Here is a 25,471-nt window from a genome sequence, read left to right as displayed (position 1 = left end):
GCATTTTCAAAGTACAAGCTATTAACTGGACTCCCCAGTTTCCCACTTCCTTTTATTTTTTCTATGGCAAGGGTGGCAGATTTTAATTCTCTGGCTCTCTTAATCCAGTATTCCAATATAGCAAATATTTTAAAATGTGAGGGTTTTGGAATAGAAAGTAATGAATGCTACAGCAACAGAGCCTGTAATCAGCTTTCTGTGTTGTTTACTTGTGAGACTAGGGAGAGAGAAAGGACAGAAAACGTCAGCAAACCAGAATGACTGACTAGTTTCTGCCAAAAAAATATGGGACTTTAAGGAAGGCAAGTGAAGAATTACTGTCTCGCCAAATAGTGTGAAATGTTGGCAGTAAAGATGTATGGTCCTGGGAGAGCAGTAGCTCAGAGCCTCATTTTACAATAACAACACAAACTGCAAGCTGGAGAACACTTAGCCACTGGTGTCTGGTGAAGGAACGCTTATTGGATTTCCAAAACGACAAAACAGTGTAAGCATTAAAATTCTATGAGATCAACAGACCTGCCAAATTACAATACCTTACAGTTATTACATTGCAAGGTATTTGCATCATTCTCTGGCCACTTAGTGCATTTGAAACATCCTTCACCGTCAGCAGCAGCCAAGGGCAGGTTTTATTCTTTAAAAAAGAAAATAAATTTAACAAAATAAATTTATATTCGCAAAGATAAACGTCCAATTCATTATGCTTTGCTGATACTGTTTTCTCTCCCTTTGGCTTTGAATTTGCTTTTGCTGCACAAAGTCCCAGCACCAAATAGGCAATATCTATCCTCTGTGGGAGAAGCTTCTCCCACTGTCTGGTAGACTCTTCTCCTTGTGATGTGCCTGAGGTCCTTGTGGTCATTACTAGCATGCACCACTATAAAAGGTGACCTACTGCACACATTTTTTCTGCCAAAATGCTATTTCTGTATTACTAGATGCAAAGAGATGCAAAGACATTAGACGGGTAAACTGTGGGGCTTCCTTTACTTCTCTTTTTAGGGTGCAAGATGCTACTACAGGCATGCTTAGTGTTGCAGCATGTGAGCCACCCTGCAGCACAGCTAACTGTTCTGGTGCTCTCTGATCCACCACTGACAGTCAATTCTCTACAAGTTATTTGTCTGCGTAAATTATTATACTGATTTAGTGTGTCGTAGTGCCCAGAGCACATGAGGTGCTGCAGAGTCACGTAAGAGTGTGCGGGCTACATTCAGATGTGTGTGCAATGTAAAGAGACTACCGTCCAACCATCTGTTAAAAGTGCTCTTGTATATATCATCCCACTTAGTTATTCCCTGCCCTCCATCCCTCCCTCTGGATCCCTTTGGCTTGCTTTAGTGTGCTGCTCTCAAGTGTATCATAACATGGGTCAGGGTTAGTGCATGAACCGAGGGACAGAGGAATTATCCAAACAAATGATTCAAAGCCTTGTGTTTCCTCAATTTTTTCTAGCAAAATCTTGGCCAGGGTTTGGAGGGTCTTTTCTCCGCTGGGCTATGGAATGAATTAGCTTCCTACAGTATCTTGCAACTGTGTCAAAACCACAGTTGTGGATATTTCAGGGGTGTTTTTTTGTTTAAAGCATGTGTTTTTAAAAATCTATCTGAGCGTGGACAGTGTTTAATATGTAAACTTGTCTGTGGCCAGAAAACAGAATCATTAAAATTAACAATTCAGCCTATTCAGTGAGGATGAACTTTCATAAAGTGGGTTTGTTATCTTGAAATCATACTAAACAATGCTTAGAAAAAAGATTCATTATTTTTAAAACTTGGGTTATACACTGTAGGAGCCTCACTTAAATTCCATGTAAATATATAGTGATAATGCCAAATCTGCAGCCCTTTCAGGAGAGCAGAAGGAACTAATTAATGTCTTCAGGAGCTCCCAAGGCACAGATAAAAATTTTGAAGAAAACTTCCTTATATAATGTCACACATACTTCTTAGTTTTACCACACTGAGCAAGAGGGATCCAACCTGTATTGTTCATCAGCCAAAACAAGCACAGCGTGAAAGGTGGCTCGTTTAGGTTTTCCATTTTTTTTTAATTTACATTTTTGTTGTTTTCATTCCCTATCCTTCTTCTTTTTTTCCCTGTTCTTCTTGGTCTTTTTCATTCAGCCACCTACAAGCCAACAAAGATTTCTTTTTGCCCAAAATAACAGCTGAATGTTCATGTTTACATTTTGTTTTTAAAATGTAATTGAGAGGAACAGCGTAGGATTCTCCTGTTGTAAACAATGAAAACACAAATGACAAGGCAGACAGTCATTGTGCAGACAAGAGCGTTGATGGGAACGGAAAGGGCTCGAGAGGATAAAACTCCCACTGACTCTTGTAGAGATGGAAAAATAGGAAGGAAAAAGGAGTCCAAGAGGAGGAAGTCTTTCTGTGATTTTCCATATCCTAGTGAGGTCTTGCAGCCTCATTTTCTTTGTTTAACAATACTTTCATGTCTTTTATCTAAACACTTCATGTTACAAAATCAAGTTTTTTCTGCTTCTGTGGCAAGCATATTGAAATGGAGCTTGTCCAAGGAGAAAGCTTTCACATCTGCTGATGAAGAAAGAGAGGCTGGCTTCTCCAGACTTCCCAGTTTTGAATGACATCTGGGTGCTTGTTCCCTTTGGCTTCTTTGAAGACCTCAGCTGGAACGAACTGGCAAATCTTAACTCTCTTACAAACTAGATGGCTGCCACACAGTGTCAGTGAGTTATGAAGTTACCACAAGATCTGGGAAGAGATCAAGGCTTGAATTTTGAGAGTATAGGTCATGATCTTGTGCCTGATGCCTGTCTTGCTCCAGCTGTGAAATAATCTGCTGCAAGTCATTTTCTTGCTGATACCAATGAAGCTGTGGTGGGTTTTGAATAGAAGGTTTTGCAGATGTAGTTCTTGATAGCACTTAGGGATTGTGGAGGACACCTGTAGGCAGAGAATTGTACAAGCAAAGATGATTTCAGTTAGTTAAAAATAGTTTTGGTGCACATGGGTTGGCCAATTCTATTTTGTACATTGGAATAAAAAAATAAGATAAAAATTTCTTTACACAAGCCCTACTTGGCTCATGTGTAAAGGCATAAAGTAACAAATATGATGCCTGGCAAAGTTATAGTAAGTTTACTGTAGAAATGTGAACAAATTACACTTATAGCCAGGCTTACTGTACAATAGCTAGATGTGCTGTATTTTAACAACATTCCAAATAAAACCCTAGGATCCATGGCCTCTGCCTTGAAACAGCAAAGAAATTTCTGGGGTTCTTTCTGAAATAAACAGATGTCATGATACAAATTGCGAATTGAAGAAACAAAGAGGTTGCCCAGAGAAAGGCAGAGCAAGGGAACCCTGAGTGAACCTTCCAGCATGCCGTTGGTCACTTAGTGAAGAAATCCAGTTTGCATACACTTACGCTCTTTGCAGAATACAGATATGCATTGAATAGTAATGCACTTAATTGTTGCTACTCTCTGTCCAAACGTCGCAGAAGCGTAAGGATTTGCTATACCACGACCCTTCAGGGAACATGAGTCACCCCCAGAATGGTAGCCAAGCTTGCAATCAGTCAAACTAATTTGCGGTACTCTGCACCCACTTCTGCTGGAGCCTGACAGGTCGTTCTTCACAGAGGTCTTTCTGCAAAGCTCTTGAATGTACTACATCCCAGGACTTGGAGGCAGGGATGTCACATTTCTTGTCTGTCCTGAACGCTTTAATCTGACAATACGTAATGGCTAGATTATTCTTTCAAGGTTCCTTTGTACTACAGCATTACACAGTGCTTGGATAAGGAGAGGTTTGTGTTGCATGTGCTGAGAATTACTGTCATGCTATTATGGCTTGTACTTTTAACCTGATTATATTACATCAGGAGTGACAGGCTAACGCTGATAGTGTGGAATCGGGACTGGCACTCTTCCCCAAATGATGACGGCCTCTTTGCACTTGAAGCTAACTGGAAGACAAAGCTGTTGTCCTTTGCTTGCTTCTTGAAGCCAGACTTACTTCAAGTTCAGGGGTGAATTTTCCTGATAGCCAGTTATAATATCTTTTATCTCTGCCTGCCACATTTCTAACTGTTTTGCTGCAGGTGAATTTATAAACATTTGCCTCAGCACAATTGTGTGCGATAGCTGAAATGTGCTTTTGTGCTGGAAAATTAAATATTGTTGTAGAGGACCGCATCACTGGAGTAACTTCAGTTAACTCTGATAGAGTTTGGTCTGCTGTGTACAAGATTAAGAGTCACTCCATTGATGACATTGAAATAATTATCTGTTTACACTTTGGCATGACAGCAGATAGGGCAAACCCCATCTATTTAGAAATTTTTCAAATTCCTTGTAAATGGTCTTTCAGTAGATCTCTCTCCTCTTCTGGACGTCTCCAGTACTGGGCTCCCAGCAGGATTTTGTCATTAGCCCGTCACTTTGAAGTGGTCAGTTATCATCTTTCTCAGTCTCTGTGCCCATCTCCTGTTTTCAGCTTGCTGCTGCAGTTGGGGGCAAAGGACAATGAATCTGCAGACAGTATCTCCACTTTGTACAAGTAATAATTAGTGAATGTACTCATAGAGGCATCCAAAACCCTGACTCTAGCTTTACGTGCAGATTTCCCTCCCTTTCACATCTGGCATTTTTAATCCTTCATTAGATTTCTCCCTTCACTAATTTAACTCTTCCTTCCTCTCTCTCAGAGCATTTTCTCTTCCAAATGCCTCTCAAAACTTTCCCATGTCCAGCTATTATGCAAAAGTCCCACCAATTTCTCTTTTTGCCTGACATTTCTTTTTACTTGGTAATTCTCTGGTTACTTTGCCTTCCATTTTAGAAAAGTGACCTCTTCTTGTTCTTTCCCCATGTTTCTCTTCTCTGCTTCTCCCTGTTTCCATCTAACACAACCCTCTTCAGGTCCTCTTATTTGTGGCTTATGGATTGAGAAATTCGCCCTCTGTGGTTATTCACAGGATGAAGAGAAGTGGCTAGGAAAACTTTTCAGTGCATCAAGTCTTCTTGCTTGTAGTGATCATATCAGCTACATCTGGGAGCATCTGTGGAAGAAGCCTGGGCTGTGTGAGCCAAGGCTGGGAATCTGAATTGGAAAGCAGTCAGCTGCCTTCCTTCCCTGCTTGAAAAAAGTCTTCCAGCCTGGGAGGAAGTCTCGGTCATCTGGCTAGAGCCGTCCCCCTGTCCGTGAGGAGCCCTGCCAGCTCAGGGTGTGATGCTTGGGTGCGTGGCACGTTCCACCAATGCTGGCCAGAGCATCTGGAGAACTTTCCATTCTGGGGTCTCCTCAAGCGTAACACTATGTAACAGAAAATTGGAATGAAAAAGGGAGAGAAACTAATAAAATGAGTCCAAATGCATTCAGCAAAGACTGTCACGAGGGAGTAGTGCTACATTTATCCTGACAACTCATACTCCTCCTCCTCCCTTTCACATGGCAATCACAGGGCGCCGAAGCCAGCCTGCCAATTGGCTTTTTTGCCTTGTAAGCAGGTGCCTGAGAAGTTGAAAAGTTGGCTCTAGTTTCAGAGCTGAACTTAGGTGAGATTATTTTTACATGAAGTGTGCAGGGTTATGTTGAAGTTGGATGATGCAACTCTGTGAAACAGTTCTCCCTAGAATTTCTGTGTGGTTTCTCCATGCACAATTCCTCCCCCTCTCCCCTCCTGCCCCTTCCTTCCCTCCCTCCAGGGTTTTTCATAGTGCTTACCACTGATGTACTCAAATGTAAATTAAGTTCTCAGGTTTTAGCTCCCTTTTATTTGTCTGAGTTATTCAATGTTTGCTCACATTGTTTAAATGAAGAATGTTTCTTCTCACTTAGAAAGATGTAAAGAAAGACTGGAGGAAAAGCTTTTGGGGTTTCACTGAGCCCATGTCAAAACTTGAAAATTATATTCTCTGTATAAACCACTGATAGTAAATCTACGTATTTCTAGTTGTACTTCACCAGCATAGCTAAGTTTTCATTTTCTTGCTTTGTGCTGCCTCTCCTGCAGTCTCTTTGCTTCTGGCCAGTGATTCCAAATTCATCATCCCCTCCTTTTTTTTTTTTTTCTTTTCTTATTTTGTCTTTTTTTAGCCAGCTGGGATAGGTTTCTTCTGAAGCACTTCTCGTGCTGCAGCACAGCTTTCCTAGCTCCTCCTGGCAAGGGAATGTGCTTGCACTTCATGAAGAGAATATTGCTGTCTAATCCTCTGCATGGTAGCGATCAACAGGCTGGTTGTGAGTCTACTTAAAATGTAATCGCGCTGACTTTGGTGCTCTGTAGTTATAAAGGAGACTTTTGCTTTTATAGTGCAGGTGGGTGACAGCAAAATTAATATACTTCCCTCTGTTGCTGCAGTCTTCTGCTGCTGGGAACTTCATCAAGTGGTGCTGAACATGGTGCACAGTGCTTTTGATTGGTCGGGAACTTCATACATCCTATTCTTATCCTAGGTGGCTCCAGGGAAGACCTCCTACTTAACTCATCAGCTGTCATTTTTTATATATCTGCACATTTCATATGTGGTTTTGCAGTATAAATATTAAATAAATAGGGAAGAAATATCTTCTCCCAATGCTGACAGTAATGGACTTAAAAATAAAAGTTTAAATTTTGCTTGGAAATATTAGTTAATTTCTCTGCTTAAGCCAAATGAAAATCTGAATAAGACCTACAAATCCTTAGGGTACTATGGATGCTAAAATATATTAGAGGTGTGTGCCCTCTCATGAAGGATTACACTACTGTCAAAATGAAATCTGCCTGCTGGAAAATTGAGTGGTTCTTGTCTGACTGACTGTATTACTTCTGTGATGTGTAAATTTCAACTAAAAGTCTCTTTGAAGGTTGGGGTAGGCTAAAACCTCCAGGTATTTAAATGTGAACCAGTATAGTGGGTTTACTCAGTCTTGCCAGCCTTCGCCGCTGAGGATGGTGGCAGGGTCTTGTTGCGAGTTCTTCCAACAGCTGGCAGAAATAGTGAAACATGTTCACAAGTGATACAGCAGATAAAATTGTCACCAGAGATATGTGATATACATATATATACAAGACAGCTATACCTGTATACAGCTCAATATAGATCTATATGTTCCTATACTACAAATAAAATATGCATAATTTATACATTAACATATATTAATATATAACACCCATAATACAGATAGTTATAATCTGCATGTGTTTTTAGTTGCTTATCTATAAATTATATTTTGAATTGGTTGCTAAGTATTTTGGTGTTTGTATAATTCTTATGTTAACCTTTCTACATACAGTTAAGTATGTAGAAATCTATGTAGTATCTACATGTTTAAGTGCAGTGATTTCCCTAGATTTTTTGTGTATTGCTCATCACACTGGCATCTCAGTACCCCCCAGATTGTGAATTTCAGTGGAAAAACAGATTAGCACTCCAGTTTTGCTTCTGAATCTCACCTTTGTTCTTTTTTTTTTTTTTTTTTTCCTCCTGGAGCATTGCTGTAACAAAGAATACCTCCAGGCACAAAAAAGAGATTTTGGGTGGTAAGACAGCAGCTGCAGAAATTGCATGGTCAGGTCTGTCCTCTGGGAGGGCTGTGCTGTGAAGTGACATCTTCTCGTGGTGGTCAGGCTGGCGTGGAGGTGTGACAGCAGCTGGAACTGAAGGAATCACAGAAACCACTGCATCCCCTATAATCCCTAATCAATCCGTGTCATCCCCGATAGTTTGGGCTGGCTATGCTGATAAAAGGTCTAGGACTTCTCGCTTTTCTGAGTTCAGAGAAGTGGATTTTTCCACCATGAAGTTTCTTCCAAAGCCAGCGTAACTGAAGTGGAAGATAACCCTAACCTGAGGAACGAAGTGTTCCTACAGCTTGCCAACAGTATGAGTTTTTCCAGCGATTCCAGGACTACTGTCTTGTGGAGATTACTCAGCAAACATGTTTTGCTGTTAACGTACAATGTATTAATTCTCATTACTTATAAGAATTAGCTTGTAAACATGCAAAACTGAAAGTGGTTCGTTTTTGCTGAGTCCAATATTCATAGGCGAGGCTTCCCCATCCTGATTAACAAATTAAATAGCTTTTAAAATATAGAATTTTCTGGTGATAAATTTAGTTGCAATAAAGCAAGACTTCTTGAGAAAAATTATCCTGCAATGAAAATAATCAACCAGTTGTGGTTTGAAAAACATATTTGGAGACTAAATCCTGATTGTGTTGTTGAGATCTGCCCATTTACAGCGGCAGGTGAGAATTTTACCTAACGTGCAAAGTGAGGATGTTACGTTTGTCAGCTCTTGGATACCTTCTCTGTTCATTGATATTTTTGTAGCATGACTACCAAAGATACCTAGCTTCTTTTATAGAGTGGCCGCCATCGACTATAGGACAGATGATACTATTATTAATTATGCTGGTTGCTTAAGCTTGTGCAGACACAAGATTTCTCCTTTAGCTAAATTTTGGTAGTTTCATATTCCAAATGATTTTCTTTTAAAAATCACTGGAGTAAACAGTACTGCATGTAGTTTAGTTACATTCCTCATGCTTTCATTGAATAGTGTCATTTCCATACCCTGAATAAATAAATGAAAACCTATGTCGTCTTTTGCAAACCAGCTAAAACAGTTCCTAAAGGAGGAATTTTGGACAATGGCTACAGAAAACTTATTTTATAAAATAAACACAATGCAGTACCCAGAACTATTTTTTGACAGTTTTTGCAGCATATGTAACCATTCAAAGCCTAATACTGCACAGGTTCCTGTTCTCCTGTTGGTTCCCACTCTTCTGTCCTCTAATATGGACAGACGTCAGAAAAAACTAAGACATAGATACTAGTTGGTTTCAAAATATGAATTAGTTCTGGCCAAGTTGAGAAGACCCTTGAAGGGTAAAATAATATGCTTGTAACAGGAGGGAAATGCCCAGGGCATTGCTGGAAGGTGACAGAAGGGTATTTCTGAGCGCTGACATTTTGAGCAATAAGCTTTCTCAGAAAGTCCTACGAGCGTGGCTCTGACACCACTTTCTTTAATGAACATCTGTCCTCCTCCTCATCTTAAGTATTCCACCCCTTTTCCAAACTAAGCATCACCTTTTTTTGTGACTTTGCGTGTACTCTGAAGCTCCTGCATCCCCTCAAGTGAAATGTATGGTGTGAGGATATATGTCTTCCCCAGGGGTGGTTCTCCTCAAAGACAGGTATCTCCAGAAATCCTGTTGATTTAGGACCCTGTTGCAACAGAAAGGGTTGTAGCTGATTCTTTGGGAAAATTAACATTTCCCAGTTTCAATAACTGTGGCATCCATTCCCATGGAAACAAGTGGAGACTTGCCCCAAACATGGTCTTGCTTGCAAGTGACTGTGGTTTATCAAGGAACATCTGTGATGCAGTAGATGACTGAAGATCTTGGGTTTAGTTTTGTTATTGAAATGCTAGCTTCGAGCCCACTAAAAGCATTTTTGGAGTCTACTCCTGTAAGTTCCCACCTTGAAGTTTGTACATTGTTCTATTCTTTGATTTTCTCCAATGTGAGAAATCAACAGAAATGGTTGTTGGCTTTTCCTTTATCAGATATTAGTCTGCCTCAGAAATAGTTAAAATGCTGAAGCTCTTATGTGCAGTGCCAGAGAGCACTAGTCTGATTTCCTGAGCTTATTAGATTGAGTACTCCACTACTTGGAACAAAAAGCAGACCTTTCCAAAAGGGTGAGTATGAGATAAGAAATACCAGAGTGGGAGGCAGATAAACAGAGAAACTCAAGAAAACAGTGAAAAACTAGTGTCCAGCCTCGCTAGGCAGTGGCCTGAGTATTGCAATTAAACTGTTTTTCTGCTTTTATAGTCATCACAGGAGAAGAGAGGATAAGGTATTTTGTGGGTATTGGTGAGAACCGTTTCTCCTTCAGAAGAGTGATTTGCCCATTTCCACACAGAATACAAAGGTCAGAAAAGGAGATAAATTACAGCCCTTCAGGCTCCCACTCTTGTAGCTTGTTCACTACAACAGCTTTCGAAGTTTTCTAAATATTTGCAAATCTAATAGCAAAAAAAAAAAAAAAGCAAAACTCACAAATGTATATCCTTTCAGTTATTTGATTAACACTGTTAAAACAAAAGGAAGTAAAATTGTTTTCCTTTGTAGGATTTTGAGCTGAACAACGAGCTGAAAATGAATGTATTAAATTTGCTGGAAGAAGTTTTGAGAGACCCTGACCTTCTGCCACAAGAAAGGAAAGCTACTGCAAATATACTGAGGTAAATACATTTCTAATAATTTAGTACATTAACTATAGCATGTGAAATAGAGGATCATGTATCATAGAATTCACAAGGTTTGGTTTTTCTTCAGAGTATTTAATTTTGAAGCATTAGTAAGTGTTTTATTAGCTATAAAACAGAGTGTGTTTTATGTTTCATTCATAAAAATACCTGTATTAGAAAATTTTGCTGCAGTACTGTTGGCAGCCATGGGTTCAGTCTTTATGCAGAAGGGAAAACGCTGCCCAGTAAAGCAACAAGACCACTCACTATAATACCTTGAGGAACTCCTGTCTCAATAACGGGCCACGAGCGGCTGATGATAGCCTAACGTGTCATGCCATCCCAACAAGACCATACTTGCACCTTCCTTTGTGTTGACACCATGCCCAAAGTTCTTTGGGTAGCTTACAGAGAGGGATTCTTATTTAATTAGTGCCATGAAATAAAAGGCCTTTAAGCTTCTGCATAACCAGGACTATTTAAATTAGGGTTAGAACACCTTATTTTGTTACTTAGGGTTGGTATTACAGACTTGAGTGTCTAGTCATGCCAAAGAGACAAGTCTTTGTAGGCATTTAACAGTGACAATAATTTTGTCTACTAAGTGTGAATACTTTATAGCAACTAGTTTTCATATAAATTGTTGTACATCACTAAGGAGCAGTAAACATTTAAAGACTAAGCAGTTGATAAAATAGGATACAATGAAAAACGACAGCTAGATCTACGACGTGCTTTGTTAGTATTTTTGTACATATTGTGCTGGAAAGCCAAGAAGGGTGCAATAAATGCAGTTTGTCTGAATTTTTTAAGACCATTTGATGGGTTTCCCTGTCAGATACCTAAGTGAAAAGAATGTCAGAAGAATGAGGGGAAAGTTGTTCACCTGGAGAGAAAAAAGGTCAAAGGATAAGAAAGAAGGATAAGTTCTTAATAAAAGCACTTCATTTCAATGGGATCCTACTTCATTTTTACATAAATAAAACTAAACCTCCTTTTTAATTATACTGCATCTGCTGTGGTTCAAAGTTAAAATAGTAAGCTTGCTTTATGTATTTCCTTGGAAGAAATGGCAAGCAAGAAGAGCAAAAAGGATTAGGTTAATGGGTTTTAATAATATGTGTGACAGCAAAGGTTCTGTCAGATTGCACACAGTGGGAAAAATTATCTTAAGACCTTTAGCTTCTTAAGACAATATGAGAAAATAAACCTGCATTGGCTGTTCCTGGCAGAGTAATGGAATAGATCTATAGGCCTTTAATACACAAGTGTGTTAGCACTTTCCCATATCCAGTTTCCAATTAGCTAATTTCCATTAGCTGTTGCATCAAAAAATGGGACCTTGGTAATTACGTGTAAACTGTGAGTTGCCCCCATTTACATCCTGTGGCTGCTGTTCTATGAAGTGGTAGGTATTGTTTATCCTCTCTTTCCTTTCTAGCCATGTGTTTGTTATGTACTGCCCATAAACTCTCAAATAAGAGTGTGGCATAAATTTTCAGACAGAAGCTGTTGCATAAATACAACTTAATTTCAACTGTCAACCGGATATCAGGACATAGTCTCCAAGTTAAAAATGTTATCGCATAAAACAAACTGTCCCAAGGTGTTATGCTTCAGTAACCTTGTGAGATAGAGTGTATTGGAACAATTCTGATATTGGAGAAAAAAGTCATTCAGCTGAGGTGAAATACGCAAATGTGTTGTATATCTCACCTTTCTACTGAAAGGAGGAGCTCTGGTTCTCAAATCACCTCAGGAAAATGGGTTGTATGGTGATTAAGAGTGGTTTTCAAGCTTTAAAAAAAACCACTGTAGTTGCTCCTGGAGACACACACTCAGCAAGGCTATTATAGCTAATTGAGAAGAGGAAATTAGAGGATTTAAGGAATAATCTGCAGTTCAGTCTAGTTGTTTGTGTGAAATTGTGTATCTGTGGTAGAGACACAGGCATGCACATTCCTTTGCATTTCCACAGGCCTTCATTTTTATTGCACATTATTAAAACAGGGATATTTATAAGCTTTAAAAGAACTGTTTGAGTTGCTAGTCCTAAACAGTGACCTGCTGTCCCACAGAGGCCATGAACACACTCTTCTGGCTGCCCCAGAAACCATCTCTGCTACTGGGGCGTTAAGCAGCAGTCCCTCTGGTCCTTCAGCTTCCCAGCTTCAGAGGTGGAACCAACTCCAGTCTGTTCTTTGAAAACTTAACTTTTTAGTAGTCCAAAATACAAAACTGAGGAATAGTTTCTGTCAAGAGGGTTTAGCTTTTCTGGCAGATTAGAAAGGTCCTTGCTCAATTCTGGAACTGATTTCACGAAGAATGAGAAACTGACAGGAGCAGAAGAGACAATATCTGCTTGCCTGCATCCTATCTGACAATACTATTATGTGAACCCAGTTGTCAACCAGGTTTCTAGTGCCAGAAGAACAAAGTTTTTTCTATATTTGTACTAAAAACAAAGATACTGCTTCTGGTGAAAAAAAAAAAAAAAAAAAAAGGACATGGCAACACAGAAATGGTTCTTTCCCTGATATTCTTGCCTGATGCCTCCCATGGTGCCATGGCTTGTTGTGTAAGTATGTCAAAGCAAACACTGAACGTGCTCTTCCTTAAGATGGGAGAGTTCTTTCTATTACTTGTCTCTGAAGATTACTATTTACTGTAGTAGGGAAAAAACAAGAGTGTGTTCCTCTTGACCAAGAACTGCTAAGCTTTAAGCAAACGCTTTCATACTGCACCAAGATGCTGTGGAGAGGCACCAAGTTCTACACCAGTGTATCTCTCACATCATTGTTTTCTTTTTTTCTGCATCAGATTACAGATTTTCTATCATTTGCCAGCGTGGCAGATTACAGTCAATGTTCTGTATGTTAAGGGAAGGCTTGTAATGGAATAAAATTATTTCTTGAGTTGAGTGCCTTGAACTGTCCATAGGTTATAACGACAGGTTGAGGGGAAAAGCATTTCCTCTCTGCATTGACTTAGAAAAAATTCTTTGGTGAGACCCACTGTGTCTAACTGAAGAACCTAACCATGAAACAAATGATAGACAGCTAATGAAGCACTCCTTCCAAGGTGACTGCCTATCATGAAGGAAATTCTGTCCACTAAAATTGTCTGAAGTTAGGCATCTTGACTGCTCCTCCAGAAATCATAGAAGACACTTTCCTTTCTCAGACAATTAGAGAACACAGGCAGTGACTTGCAGAGATTGTGAATCCCACCCTGGATGTCCTAAAGGTATCTAGAGTCTTTCTTGTTGTAGAAATCTGTGGAGGTGCTCCCAGGTATTGTGTTCCTCTTTTGGTTCACATACCAATGTCTGGTTTGCAGAAATGCTGCTCAATCCACCACCACCACATACCCACCTCCTTGGAAAGATGTTATCTTTTTGGTTTTCTTCTAGCTAGAGGGCTTTCATATAAACTACTTAGAGGAGGAATATAAATTATCCACCTAGAACTGAAGGGCTCTTTTACTGTTACTAGAAATCAATTTGTTTGAAGGTTTTTGACACATGGTTTTTATGTGAAAGCACAGATTTGTCATAACTGGAAGTTTTGATGAAACTTTCATTCAGAAGGCTTCTCTGGGGCAGGATAAAAATGGGGAGGGGGAGTAAGCCAGTTAACATGCCCCTCCTGAAAACAGTCATTCACCCAATTGCTAAGTGAGTGTCATAAAATAGGCTTTTTAGTTGTTCTCAAGAGCTACTTGCTGCAGGCTTTTATATCTTAAAGGCCTTGGCATATCAAAACATGTCAACCCTCACTGTAGGTCTTGGCTTCCCCACATTTCATTTTTTGTAGTCTGCTCTGGACTTTGAAAAGTACAGGAATTCAGAGTTAGGTTAGGAAAAGCATTTCTTATGATAAACTCAATGTTCAAACACTCATGAAAGAAAGTTCATGGTTTCTGAGACTACATATAGGTATATTCTGTGGACTGTCTCATTGAAGGATATTGGGTACAAATTTCTCTTTTTACAAACTGACTTGAGTGTATGTGCGTGTATGTGCATATAAATTTCTTGGAAAATCAGTCCCTTTGATAGCAGAGATTAGAGGGGTAGGAAAGGTTGGTTTGCGTTCTGAAGATATTATGGTCAGCTCTGGGAAAGACTGTATAGAATATGAATGGCAAGGAAAGTGTTTATGAGAGATGCTGAGCTGCTTCATGCCTTCTTGAGTCATCAAACAGAACAGCTGGTACTTCTCGCATGGCGAGATTTTTGTTGAATGGACTGACAGTGTTTCTCTGAAGGGTAAAAAAGCTTCTTTTTCTTTTTGTTCAATATCCATACTGAAAGCTAGGCAAACCTACTGAACTATGTTTTGCTTGAGTTTTTATCAGCCTTATTTACTAACCCCTGAAATCTAGGTAAAATTTCATTGATAGTGAAGTAGGAAGATGTAAAGTTCAGCCTGAAGAGCAGTGACTAATTTGATAAACAGTCTTATCTGGAGAAAAAAAAAAGGTGGTTCTCCTCCTCCTCCTCTTCCTCTTCCTCCTCCTCCTCCTTTCTGCCTTGTGTGATCTCACCAGACAGTACATTTCAAGCTGTATAACTTACACCAGCTTTTAAAATATTTTAAAGATATTTTATGTACCATAAAGGCATGAGGAGACTGATGATAATATTTTCTACTAGAAAATTATTTTAATAATCGGTCAAGTTGGGCATGAAGAACAGTTTCACTGAGAGAGAGGTCTAATCTTAGCTGCTGACTCTAAGAATTGGAAAGTTAATTCTTACGTATTTACTTCCTTCATTTGTGAGGATAATGATGGAGATATTGCCCCATTCAGCCCTCCCTGAGAAGGATCCTATTAAACAGTCTGGCAGAATCTCTTCTTACCTTGGCTTTCTCTCATAACTCTTTTCACACGGATCCATGCTTCTTACCCAGCTTCCATGAGTCTCTCCAAGGAGTGCAATGGGAACTGCCCAAGCAGAACTGATCACCTCAACGTGTCTTCCTAGACCTCTGTTGAAACTAGGTATCCCAAAGCTGACAACAGTGCAGACTGAAGTGGAAGTTGCTATTGATGCTATCCAAAAGTAGCTTTATCCAGTTTAGAGATGCATTGTCCTCTACAGATCTAAATGTAGAGCATTTATGGATAAAAGGAGATTTTTTTTGTAAGACCACTGTGTTATGAGGAAAACTACTAGTCATATCTTTAGAATGAGGGACTGGAAGTCTACATAAAATGTGAGACATCATGTTAGAGAGTATCAGAAAGAAAAGATGGGGAAAAGTTAAGTATTTTCAGCCTTTTAAGAATCTCATGTTTCCTATTTTAGTTTGTATTAAGCAAATAGAATAATTTCGGTATCAAAGATGAGAACTCCAGCCAATGCAAAGTTATATGTAAGGGAGTCAAATGATGAGTTTACGAGATTACTGAGACTACTTGGGGCAGAAGGACAAGCCCTCTCTTTTTGTTATTGCCAGGAAGCACGTGCTGTTGTCATATGAGGAACAATACCTTTCTGCAGGAGATCAGTCATGAGATACAGCACAAAATAAGCTGCTCAGGAAAATGCCGGTATATTTACAGTTGCTGAGGCTGCACACCGTTATTATCTAGAGAAGAAGCTTAGGGTTCTCCTGAAGAAGTAGACATTCAAGACTTTGCACGGCTTGCCCATCAGGCATAAGGTGTTTCCAACTCCTGTGAAAAAAGGGGCATTTTGTGTGCATCTGATAGGCTGCAAATGAAGGCAAGAATGTTTCTTAGATCCTTTCTCTGTGTATCTGCATTTGATTTTAACCTAGTCCTTCAATTTGGCAACCCAAAAGGAAACAACAGCAACCCACAACAGAAGAACCTAGTGTACTAAGCATTAACACTTCCTCCCCACCCACATAGTACAAATTCCATATCTTACACTCACAGCTAAAATCTCCAGGCAATATAATCCTTTTTTTTTAACCCTTTCAACAGCTGGTACATGGAAAGTCTGTTACTACAGAGTGCAAGAATAAAGAATTGGAGGGACCATGACAGAATACCTGTTCCAGTTGCTGTGCTTTCTGGAATAATCAGTAGAACTGGATCTTCTTTGAAAATTTTCCTTGAAAATCTAGCTGATGAGTACTCTACAACTTCTGCAGAAAGTCCATTTCAGTGCTCAACTATACTTGCAGTTGACAAATGGAACTTAATGTTGAAGCTAAATCTCCCCTGATGCGAATCAGTCCAGTAACTTCTTGCCATATCATTGGTGTCTTTATAGGGAGTCTTTTACATACTGACATACCGTTCTTTCTCCGTAAATCTTCTCTTTTATATATAATATAAATTCAGTCTATTCAAGGTTTCTTTGAGTCTATATTTTCCAAATGAAGGAGTAAGATCTTAGAATTATGTGCCAAGATACTACATCAAAGTAGATGGGGTTTGATGAATACTTACTAATTCTACTAGGTTCATTTTTGACCCATTACTCCGAAATAACCCTAATAATCACAGGTTTTCTATAGAAGAATTGGAAGCATGGATTAACACTTGTATTACTGAAAGCAAGTCACGTACTTGCTACAAGTAAAATCTGCTAGCAGTTTGTTGTCTATTTCCACACTCACAGCTCTTTGTGTGCAACACTGAATAGGACAGTGTAGTGCCAATAAACAAGAATACTTCCTAGTGAATCACTCTTTTGTGCATCACTATTTTGCTGTCTTTCTTCACTTCTCAAATGTTGATTTTTCAAACATTTCCCCCAAATATCCTTTAGCGCGGTAGTTTAAAAATCAGAGAAAAGGCTTGAAATGTAATTTTCCACCTTTAGGTTTCCTAGGATTATTCAGGATAGAGAGCTTCTCATTAAATATTGTTATCAAGTTGTGGCTTTGAGTTGCCAGTCCAGTTCTTAAAAAGGGAATTTTTCCTTTGTCCACCAAACTTCTTTGCACTGAAGTCAAAGTGGAATAGATGTAGAAACCTTATCACTATAATCAGCAAATAAATACAGTAGTTATTATCATTCTACAGTATGTGGTGTTCTTAGCTGAGAGATTTTAAGCCTTTATGACCATCATTTTACCTTATGTGACTCTGATGGCATACCATTTTGTACACTTTTATTTAAAAGAAGACATGAGATTTTAGGTAGCAGATTTTTTTTCTTCAGTTGCAGTCTTATGATTTATTTCAGGTAAACACGATTGCCTATCATCTGTCAGAAGGTTTTCTTGTAAAGATAGACAATTTCATTTATATGGGATGTGATGTTCTGATACTTAATTTTTCAGGGCTCTTTCCCAGGATGATCAAGATGATACCCATTTAAAAATAGAGGATATCATTCAGATGGTAAGTTCATCTTCAAATTTAAACATAAATATTCCTATAGAAATGTTGTGATTTTAAGTCAGTAAAATGTAGCCCAACTGCAGCTTTACAAGTCTGGACAGAAATACCGTTCTTTTGTAACAGGAATGTACATTTCCGTTTAGAGAAAGTAGGAATTTGGAGCCCGTATCAGACATGTACATGTCAAACCCTCGGGATTTGGATTTAAATCATGTGATTAAAAAATGGGGGGATTTAAAAAAAGTTGTTAGCAATTTTTCTTAATTCTTATTTCTTTGTAGCTAAGAAGCTAATTACAACTCTGTGTTGAGAGTTCATATGAAGTTTTTAATATCCCGTGCTTCGAAATGACCTTTGATGCAAAAAGAGATCATTAAGTCTTCTCCTTATTTTTGCAGTCAGATTGTCCAAAACCAGAGTGCTTTGAGACTTTGTCGGCCATGGAGCTTGCAGAGCAAATAACTCTTTTAGATCATGTAGTTTTCCGAAGCATACCCTATGAGTAAGTGTTCTCCTACGAGTGACTGAAGTGAGTATGGTGGATGAGTTACTGACTGGCAGTGTTAAGCACTACACTAATTCATGCTGGTGACAAAAAGGCTTGCATACGTAGCGGGATAATGTCCTTTGGCTGTTTCTGTCATTGCCTCTGAATCCCCTATAGTTTGTTCCTGTTTTGAAAGGCTTTTCTTTGCTGTGGTCTAAGGCTCTGGGCTAGTGAAGGGTGAATAGGTATGGAAGTAGGGAAGCGCTGAGTGTCTCAGGAGGGAGTGTCAAATCAGCTTCATTCATACGGTAGTTTAACATGGGTATAACCACATAAGCTGACAAGACCAATTTCAAATAGGGTCAAAATGATGCAAATTAGGATGGGGGGATCGGGGGAGGGGATTCAAAGAAAAATAAATCTTCTTGATAATATTTACTGCTTCAGACAGCATTAAAAATGGTATCGTGAAATGCTGGAATTAGTGTAAAGCTGTGTTAATAGCTTCTAACAAAATGAGGTACACTTGAAATCCACTTAGGCCGCAGTTACAGACAGAGTATCTGTACTGTGTTTGTTGAGGGCATTTTTGTTTGTTTTTTTCTCTCCCCTCAATGTCTAGAGAGTTTCTTGGGCAGGGCTGGATGAAAGTGGATAAAAATGAAAGAACACCCTATATTATGAAAACTAGTCAACATTTTAATGATGTAAGTACTATTAAATATCGATTGCTTTCTTGGATCTCTATTGACACTGTCTATGATGTCTGGAACAAAAATACCTTTTTTTTTTTACAATGTGGCATAACTTCTTAACTGATAGTGACTCAATGTTACAGGCTTTTTGTGATTAACCTTTTAAATCAAAGCACATGGAAAATTCTTGTTTTCAAGAACTGGTACTCATCATTTCCATGGCAATTTAATAGAGTAGAACATTTTAAACTGTACTACAATGCCTTGTTGCTTAGAGAAGAAACTAAATTTTCTCCAGAGAGTGAAAATATAACACTGATTCTATTTAATGAATGCCCTTTGTATGTATTCCCATCCATATCTTTGCTCTTTACCATTTTCCTTGAATTTTACTGAGAGATTTCAGAATCAGTTTTATTGCTGTTGGCTTGGAGATACTCCCCATTGCATCTCTTGCCTTTCTCTCATAGCATCATTCCCCCCACACTTCCCTACGATGCTGTTCTCAATGCACTTTCTCTGGTTTTATTAAGAGCCATAAGTTCTGTTGGGCATTAGTTTTTTCTGCCTTGTTCATTAAATAATCATATGTCGAAAGGGATTATATTTAAATGTCCTAAATTTCTTCCTATTTGTTTGGTCAGATGAGTAACCTTGTTGCCTGCCAAATCATGAATTACGCTGATGTCAGCTCCCGAGCCAACTCCATTGAAAAGTGGGTAGCTGTAGCTGATATTTGTCGATGTATGCACAATTATAACGGTGTGTTAGAAATCACGTCAGCCTTGAACAGAAGTGCAATCTACAGACTTAAGAAAACTTGGGGTAAAGTATCGAAACAGGTAAGAAAGATATGATTACAAGTAGGGTTGCTAGATTTTGTTTGTCAGTGTGTTGTTCAGAGAACAATGAGTTGAGATAGGATTCCTCCCATAAATATTTCTGCTTTTACAACACACTGACTATTTGCTGGAAGCACCAATTGATACTGGTATTTCATGTAAAGATCTTTTGTATTTCATTTATTCTTTCTTTTTATGTAATCCTAATATAATAATAAATATCATTATTTATAATTTTTATTTTTATCATTTTTATTATTTTTAAATTTTTATTATTTATAATATAATAAATATCATTCATTAAATATCTGTGAGAACAAACAGATTTCGATGGAATCAGTAGGTGCCTAAGACTACGACTTGAACCTGAAGTACTGAAATATTTGAGAAAATTCAATTTAGATATTTTCAGATATACACATTTAGGTGGATACTAGTTATAACTCAAGTCAGCTCAGGTGCCTAAAATAGGAGTCATATTTCCCTGCCTGTGCAGCAAGTTGGTAGAAAGGTCAGCACTTCTTCTCAAGGTGGTGAGTTTTTTGCTGCCCAGTAAGAGACTGTAGACAACAAGTCTTCTTTCTCATTTAGGGGCCCAAGTTTAGAGGCAGCGAATACCTCCCTTTAACCCTCATGGCTAAGGCTGTGGGAATGACTGCCAGTAACACAAATAAGACACACCAAAAGAAGACTAGCCAGGATCTTTTATGTTCTCTGTTTTAAATGATTTTAAGAAATCGGTTGAATGATTTGAATCTCAACTTTCTGCTATTTCGAAAAAAAAAAAAAAGAGAGAGAGAATATTTTAGTATGGTGGCATAACAGAGCAAGGAGATCAGTAGGACAGAGCCAATCACTTGTAGGTTAGGCAGTATTTCGATATAGAGTTTATTCCAGCTAATTGGAAGATTTCAGGTTGCACATTTTAGATCTGACTGATTGACATGCAAAAGATGGGCTTTTGTCATTGCATTTTCTCCTCTGTATAATTCTGCGGCTTTTGCAATGCACCAAAGCAGCCCAGGCAATAAATCCATTTAAAATACATTCTGACCGTTCTGCCTTCTCCAGTCAATTTTTTCTCAGCTGCTTTACAGCTGGTGCTACGTCCTTTTATTTAAAAATATGTTTAAAATCCTTTCAATGCAAACTGTTAACAAAAGGTTTACCTGCAAAAAAATTTATGTTTGGAATTTGTTTGATTTTTAAACTTCTCAGTTAAAAAAAACCAAAATCAACAGATTAGTGTTGTTGCACAGTTCCCCAGTACTTATTGGAAACATAATCTGCGTGTATCACCAGTCTGCTATTTAGGAGAAAAAGAAAGTGTCTGTTTCTGCCTACAGCTTTCTCTTAATTAGAAATTCAGTTTCAAAAATGACAAATTTCTCATTACTCTGTATACTGCCTCAATGCTATAGCATAAATAGACTGAAAAGCAAATTTATTTCACTTACGAAGTAACCGGGCTCTGATGGTTTTTACTAATTTTATTAATTTTTACTAATTTTTACTAATTTACTAATTTGCATAAGACAGTAATATATTTTCAAATCCATATTCAGCTTTTATCAGAAACTTGGAGGCAAAACCAGCCTAGTGCAAGCTGCAAGACAGTAAACATCCTTTACTGTCACTAATTTCAGTAAATGCAGCTGAGGATCCTCAGCAACATGTAAGATAAAGTCCCTAATATTCTTGTATACACAGTACACTGAATTGCTGACCATTAATTTAATGAACTTGGGTTTTTTTCCTGAATTTGCAGGCTAATAATATTAGCATAGATACAGGTTCTGTGTGTCACTCAAAGAAAATCATTAATGCCGCCTGATCTCCATTTTCAGAAATACACGAGGAACTACAATAAAGCTGATTTCCTAATGCATATGTTATTACTTTTGAAAATGAGGTGAAGATGCGAAGTGATTACACCTTTTCTTAAAATCTAAACCCAGTAATTTATGTGCAACAGCAATGATATTTGTAATGCATTTTCTTTCTAGACAAAAGCTCTCATGGACAAGCTTCAGAAGACTGTATCATCTGAAGGAAGATTTAAAAACCTTAGAGAAACACTCAAAAAGTATGCTACCCTACAATATACAATTGTGTTTTGTTATAAGCAGTGGATAGTACACATTAAAGATGAATTGGCTTTGATTAAGCTTTAATAATTAATATTATATTGGATAATATTTTTACCTAATAACCTTCTAAATTCTAGTTTTATTCTTTTTGGCTTTCTTGTTTTGCAGAATATCCTGTGATTTAGTACCCCGATAGATAAATATAATATCTCCAGAGAATCACTGAAACAAATTAAACTATTATTCTGTGTGAATGTTCCCTGTTCGGGTTTTACTTACACTGATAAACTTTTTCAATAAGTGTAAAGCTAGGTTTATAAATAAAATTTCTCATTCAAAACCAGGATTCTGAAAAGGCCTTGTTCCAAATAAGAAGTTTAGTACTTAGGACTAAGCCTAAGTTGGATCAAAGATCCGTTCACCCCTTTATCTTGTTTCTGACAGTGGCCAGTAGCTGATGAGAGGAATGTAGGAACAGGACAAATGCACAGTGATATTTCCTCTCCTATAGCGTCCCAGCCCCCTGTACTCTGCCACTGTGGAAAACAGCCTTCTTTTTATTATTCAGTAGTCCTTGAATATATTTTTTCTTTAATGAATTTGCCAGATTGTGTTCGACCTTATGTAATTTTGGTATCAGAAATATACCATGACAAGGGTTCTACAATTTATGTGTTGACTCCAGCTGCATGCATACAAAAGCTGTGTTTTTGCAAGTTCTGTAATTAGAAGTTGGTTTTCCAGTACTGAGTGGTACAACTACTTTAAATGCTCTCGAGAGAAGCAAAGAATTGAACTAATAGAATAATTACTGGAATGTTTAAAAATATATACAGTTCAAGTTAGTCAGTTTTTTGTAAAAAATATTGTTGGGGAGCTGATCGCCTTTTTAAAAATGTTTTTACTCTCAGTATATGAAGAGGTACTTTTATACATCTTTCAGTTAATATCTTGCTTGCCTGTGTACAACAATCATCCTCATAATATAAAAAATACCCAGAATGAAGGGGACTGCTAAGCATTGTCGGCAGTCTGCTGACAATGTTAACAGTACAGCCAGCACTCTGCAGTTCTTCTTATGCCAGAGCTTCAGAAATCCAAGTGTGCTACTATTTCTGCTGAGGCGAGAATCAATGAGCATGGGGCAGTGACTGTTGCATTAGGGAAGCAGCAATCATTATCCCATTCCTCCTGTCCCTCCACGAAAGGAAAATCCCTCTTCTCTAGGGTCTCTGTTCACAGTTATCTAGATCATCTTTGCTACCTCTCCCTCTTTCTCCTTCTTCTTCGTGTTCGCTGTTGAGAATGCCTGAATAGACTTTGACAGAATGGTATATACATACATACATACATACATACATTTATAAATACATGTGTATATACATGCGTATATGCATACTTATGTATGTATGTATATACGTGCATGTATATACATATGTATGTATATATATCTCCACGTGTGTGCGCGCACACTCGCACACGCTTGAAGGTTTTCTCCAATTCTAGAGTTTACCTGTCCTTCCTCTCACTTTATCATTTTACTGTTCTACCTTTTACTAAAGGTTATCTGCCATTAATATTAGATACTGGACAGAATGCATTCAGTTTGTCACAGGTGGACCGAAGACAGCTCAAGTGAGGTCAGAGAAGCTGTTTGTCTTAGAAATGAATGTAACCCATTGATCAGAAGTATCTTAAGTAATAAAAGAGTTTGTGTGAGTTATAAAAAAATTACTTTGCAAATTTTGCTACAGGCAAATACGCTGATTTCTTGTTTCACAGTTGTAACCCACCTGCTGTTCCCTACCTTGGAATGTACCTGACAGACCTGGCGTTTATTGAAGAAGGAACACCAAACTTCACTGAGGAAGGCCTTGTCAATTTTTCCAAAATGAGAATGGTAATTTTCAGTTCCTTATATGTTTTCCCAACAGGTGTTTAATTATGTGAGTTAATTATTGATTTAATTATAAATCCTTTGAATTTAACTTGTAAAACCCTACAGACATACTGGCATCATGCAAGATAGCTAGGTGTTTGAAAGCAATTACTTGACCCGGTCTTCTAACACCACCTTCTGGTAAACTGAGTATTTTTACAGGGTGGATTCGCCTCTAGTTTCTTCTCTGAGAAATGACAGACGGAAAAAGCAGCTGTCCGAAGCTCATGAAGGAGCAACAAAAGGCTTTTTGACATAACCAAAATTAAAGGAATGTAGTGCTTAACCAGAAAGCAGTAATCACAATCTTCTTTTCCTGTGTGCTGTGGTCTATCTAAAAAAACATTTTAAAGTTGATTTCTCTCCAGCTACCATATAATGTTTTGTGACAACTCCTCAGAGGGAAGCATGGAAATTTCTCTTCTAATCTCAGATTAATGCCCTTCTTATGGCTACCCATTGCAGCAGTCACTCAAGGCAAAGAGAAGAGAGGTTATCAGTATGGGGAGAGGAGAAATAAGGTGTTTCACTTGAGGCTGACTGAACAATAAATGGTTAATTTAGGAAAGCGAAATCCTTGGAAGCCATTAGATGATCTCTGCCCTTCCCTTTCCTCCTCCCAGGATAAATTGCATAACTTGAGGCAAAATTCTTGCCGTATGTGGCTTAGCTGAAGTCAAAATTCAGTTGTGCTTACTCATATACATGTATTCTTTTGAAAGATCTCACATATTATCAGGGAAATACGCCAGTTCCAGCAGACCTCCTACCGCATAGAGCATCAGCAGAAGGTAAGGCTCTTCTTAGGCACTGTTACCTACTAACAAAATCAAAGCTGTGGTAGCAATTAGTTGTAAGATATAGCCGTTGTTGAAAGGTAAAATCGATGTATTCTTTTCCCACACACAGAGAAGAGAGGACAGACAGAAATACGGACAGGTACTCTGGGGCTGTCATACCCTCACCTTGGCAGAAACTCTTATTTGACACCATACAGAAGCAAGTTTTTTCCTCCTTCTTTGGAAGCTCTCTCTGGATTGCATCCTTCGTGGGTTTTGGGCACTAGGGAGCAGGTTCAAAGGGAAATGTGTTCTCCCTGCCCAGTTGGAAGCGTAATTCCTCAGGGAATCCCCAAATCCTGGGATTAGGGGACAGGAGATGGCCCAAGCATCTGCTGATGCTGTGTGCCTCCTGCAATTCTTTACCCCTTCTTTGATTTTGCCCAAAGTCAGTCTGTGCTTTCAGAGATTTCATATCAGACTCCAGAAGAGCAACCTGGGCTTAGGTAACCTGGCTAAGGACTCGCCCGTTCCTAAGAGGCCGTGCTTGATTCCTAGAGCACTGCTGGTGGAGCCTTACACCATTCAAATGGGCTGTTGTGTTTCTCAAGAAAACAATGTGAGGGGATGTCAGGATCCGAAACGGGCTGAAGGGGAAAAGTTGTTGTGGAAGTATCATACAGTCTGTTCATCTGTGTTTTCTCCGTTCCAGGTCACTCACTATTTACTTGACAAGACACTCATCATAGATGAAGATACCTTGTATGAGCTTTCCCTAAAGATTGAACCCAGACTCCCCGCCTGAAGAGTCAGCTTTGCCTCAGAGTCTACAGAAAGCTTTAGTACAATGAACAGAATCATGCATGCCACGTCCTAAAGACAGCAAGGGAAATATTGAGAAGAATGCAAGCTCTCTTTTCCAGTAAGAGATACAGAGCCTCACAGCATTTCCCTCTCAGGCAAAGAAAATGAGCATCGGAGATGGAAGACAAAGATGCTTCCTACCCGGATTAAGTGATTTCCACTTTGCAAAGATAATGTTTTGCAGTAGGGAC

The 25,471-nt window shown here is 38.5% G+C and overlaps 1 protein-coding gene across 1 annotated transcript in view; it reads left to right on the top strand.

The window, feature by feature from the left end:
• Window positions 1–25,221, top strand: part of RASGRF2 (Ras protein-specific guanine nucleotide-releasing factor 2) — a 156,120-nt gene extending 130,899 nt beyond the window's left edge. Inside the window, exons 19-27 of the mRNA XM_009886890.1 lie at window positions 10,137–10,249; window positions 17,524–17,584; window positions 17,983–18,086; window positions 18,694–18,778; window positions 19,411–19,608; window positions 21,615–21,694; window positions 23,481–23,598; window positions 24,360–24,428; window positions 25,129–25,221. Coding sequence (XP_009885192.1) covers window positions 10,137–10,249; window positions 17,524–17,584; window positions 17,983–18,086; window positions 18,694–18,778; window positions 19,411–19,608; window positions 21,615–21,694; window positions 23,481–23,598; window positions 24,360–24,428; window positions 25,129–25,221 — 921 coding nt within the window. The remainder of the gene's footprint in view (window positions 1–10,136; window positions 10,250–17,523; window positions 17,585–17,982; window positions 18,087–18,693; window positions 18,779–19,410; window positions 19,609–21,614; window positions 21,695–23,480; window positions 23,599–24,359; window positions 24,429–25,128) is intronic.
• The last annotated feature ends 250 nt before the right edge of the window (window positions 25,222–25,471 follow it).

Source organism: Charadrius vociferus, unplaced genomic scaffold (assembly GCF_000708025.1).
Source record: "Charadrius vociferus isolate BGI_N301 unplaced genomic scaffold, ASM70802v2 scaffold244, whole genome shotgun sequence".
Lineage (NCBI taxonomy): Eukaryota > Metazoa > Chordata > Aves > Charadriiformes > Charadriidae > Charadrius > Charadrius vociferus.
Note: the sequence above shows the minus strand (reverse complement) of the source record. Positions and strands in the feature narration are given on the sequence as shown.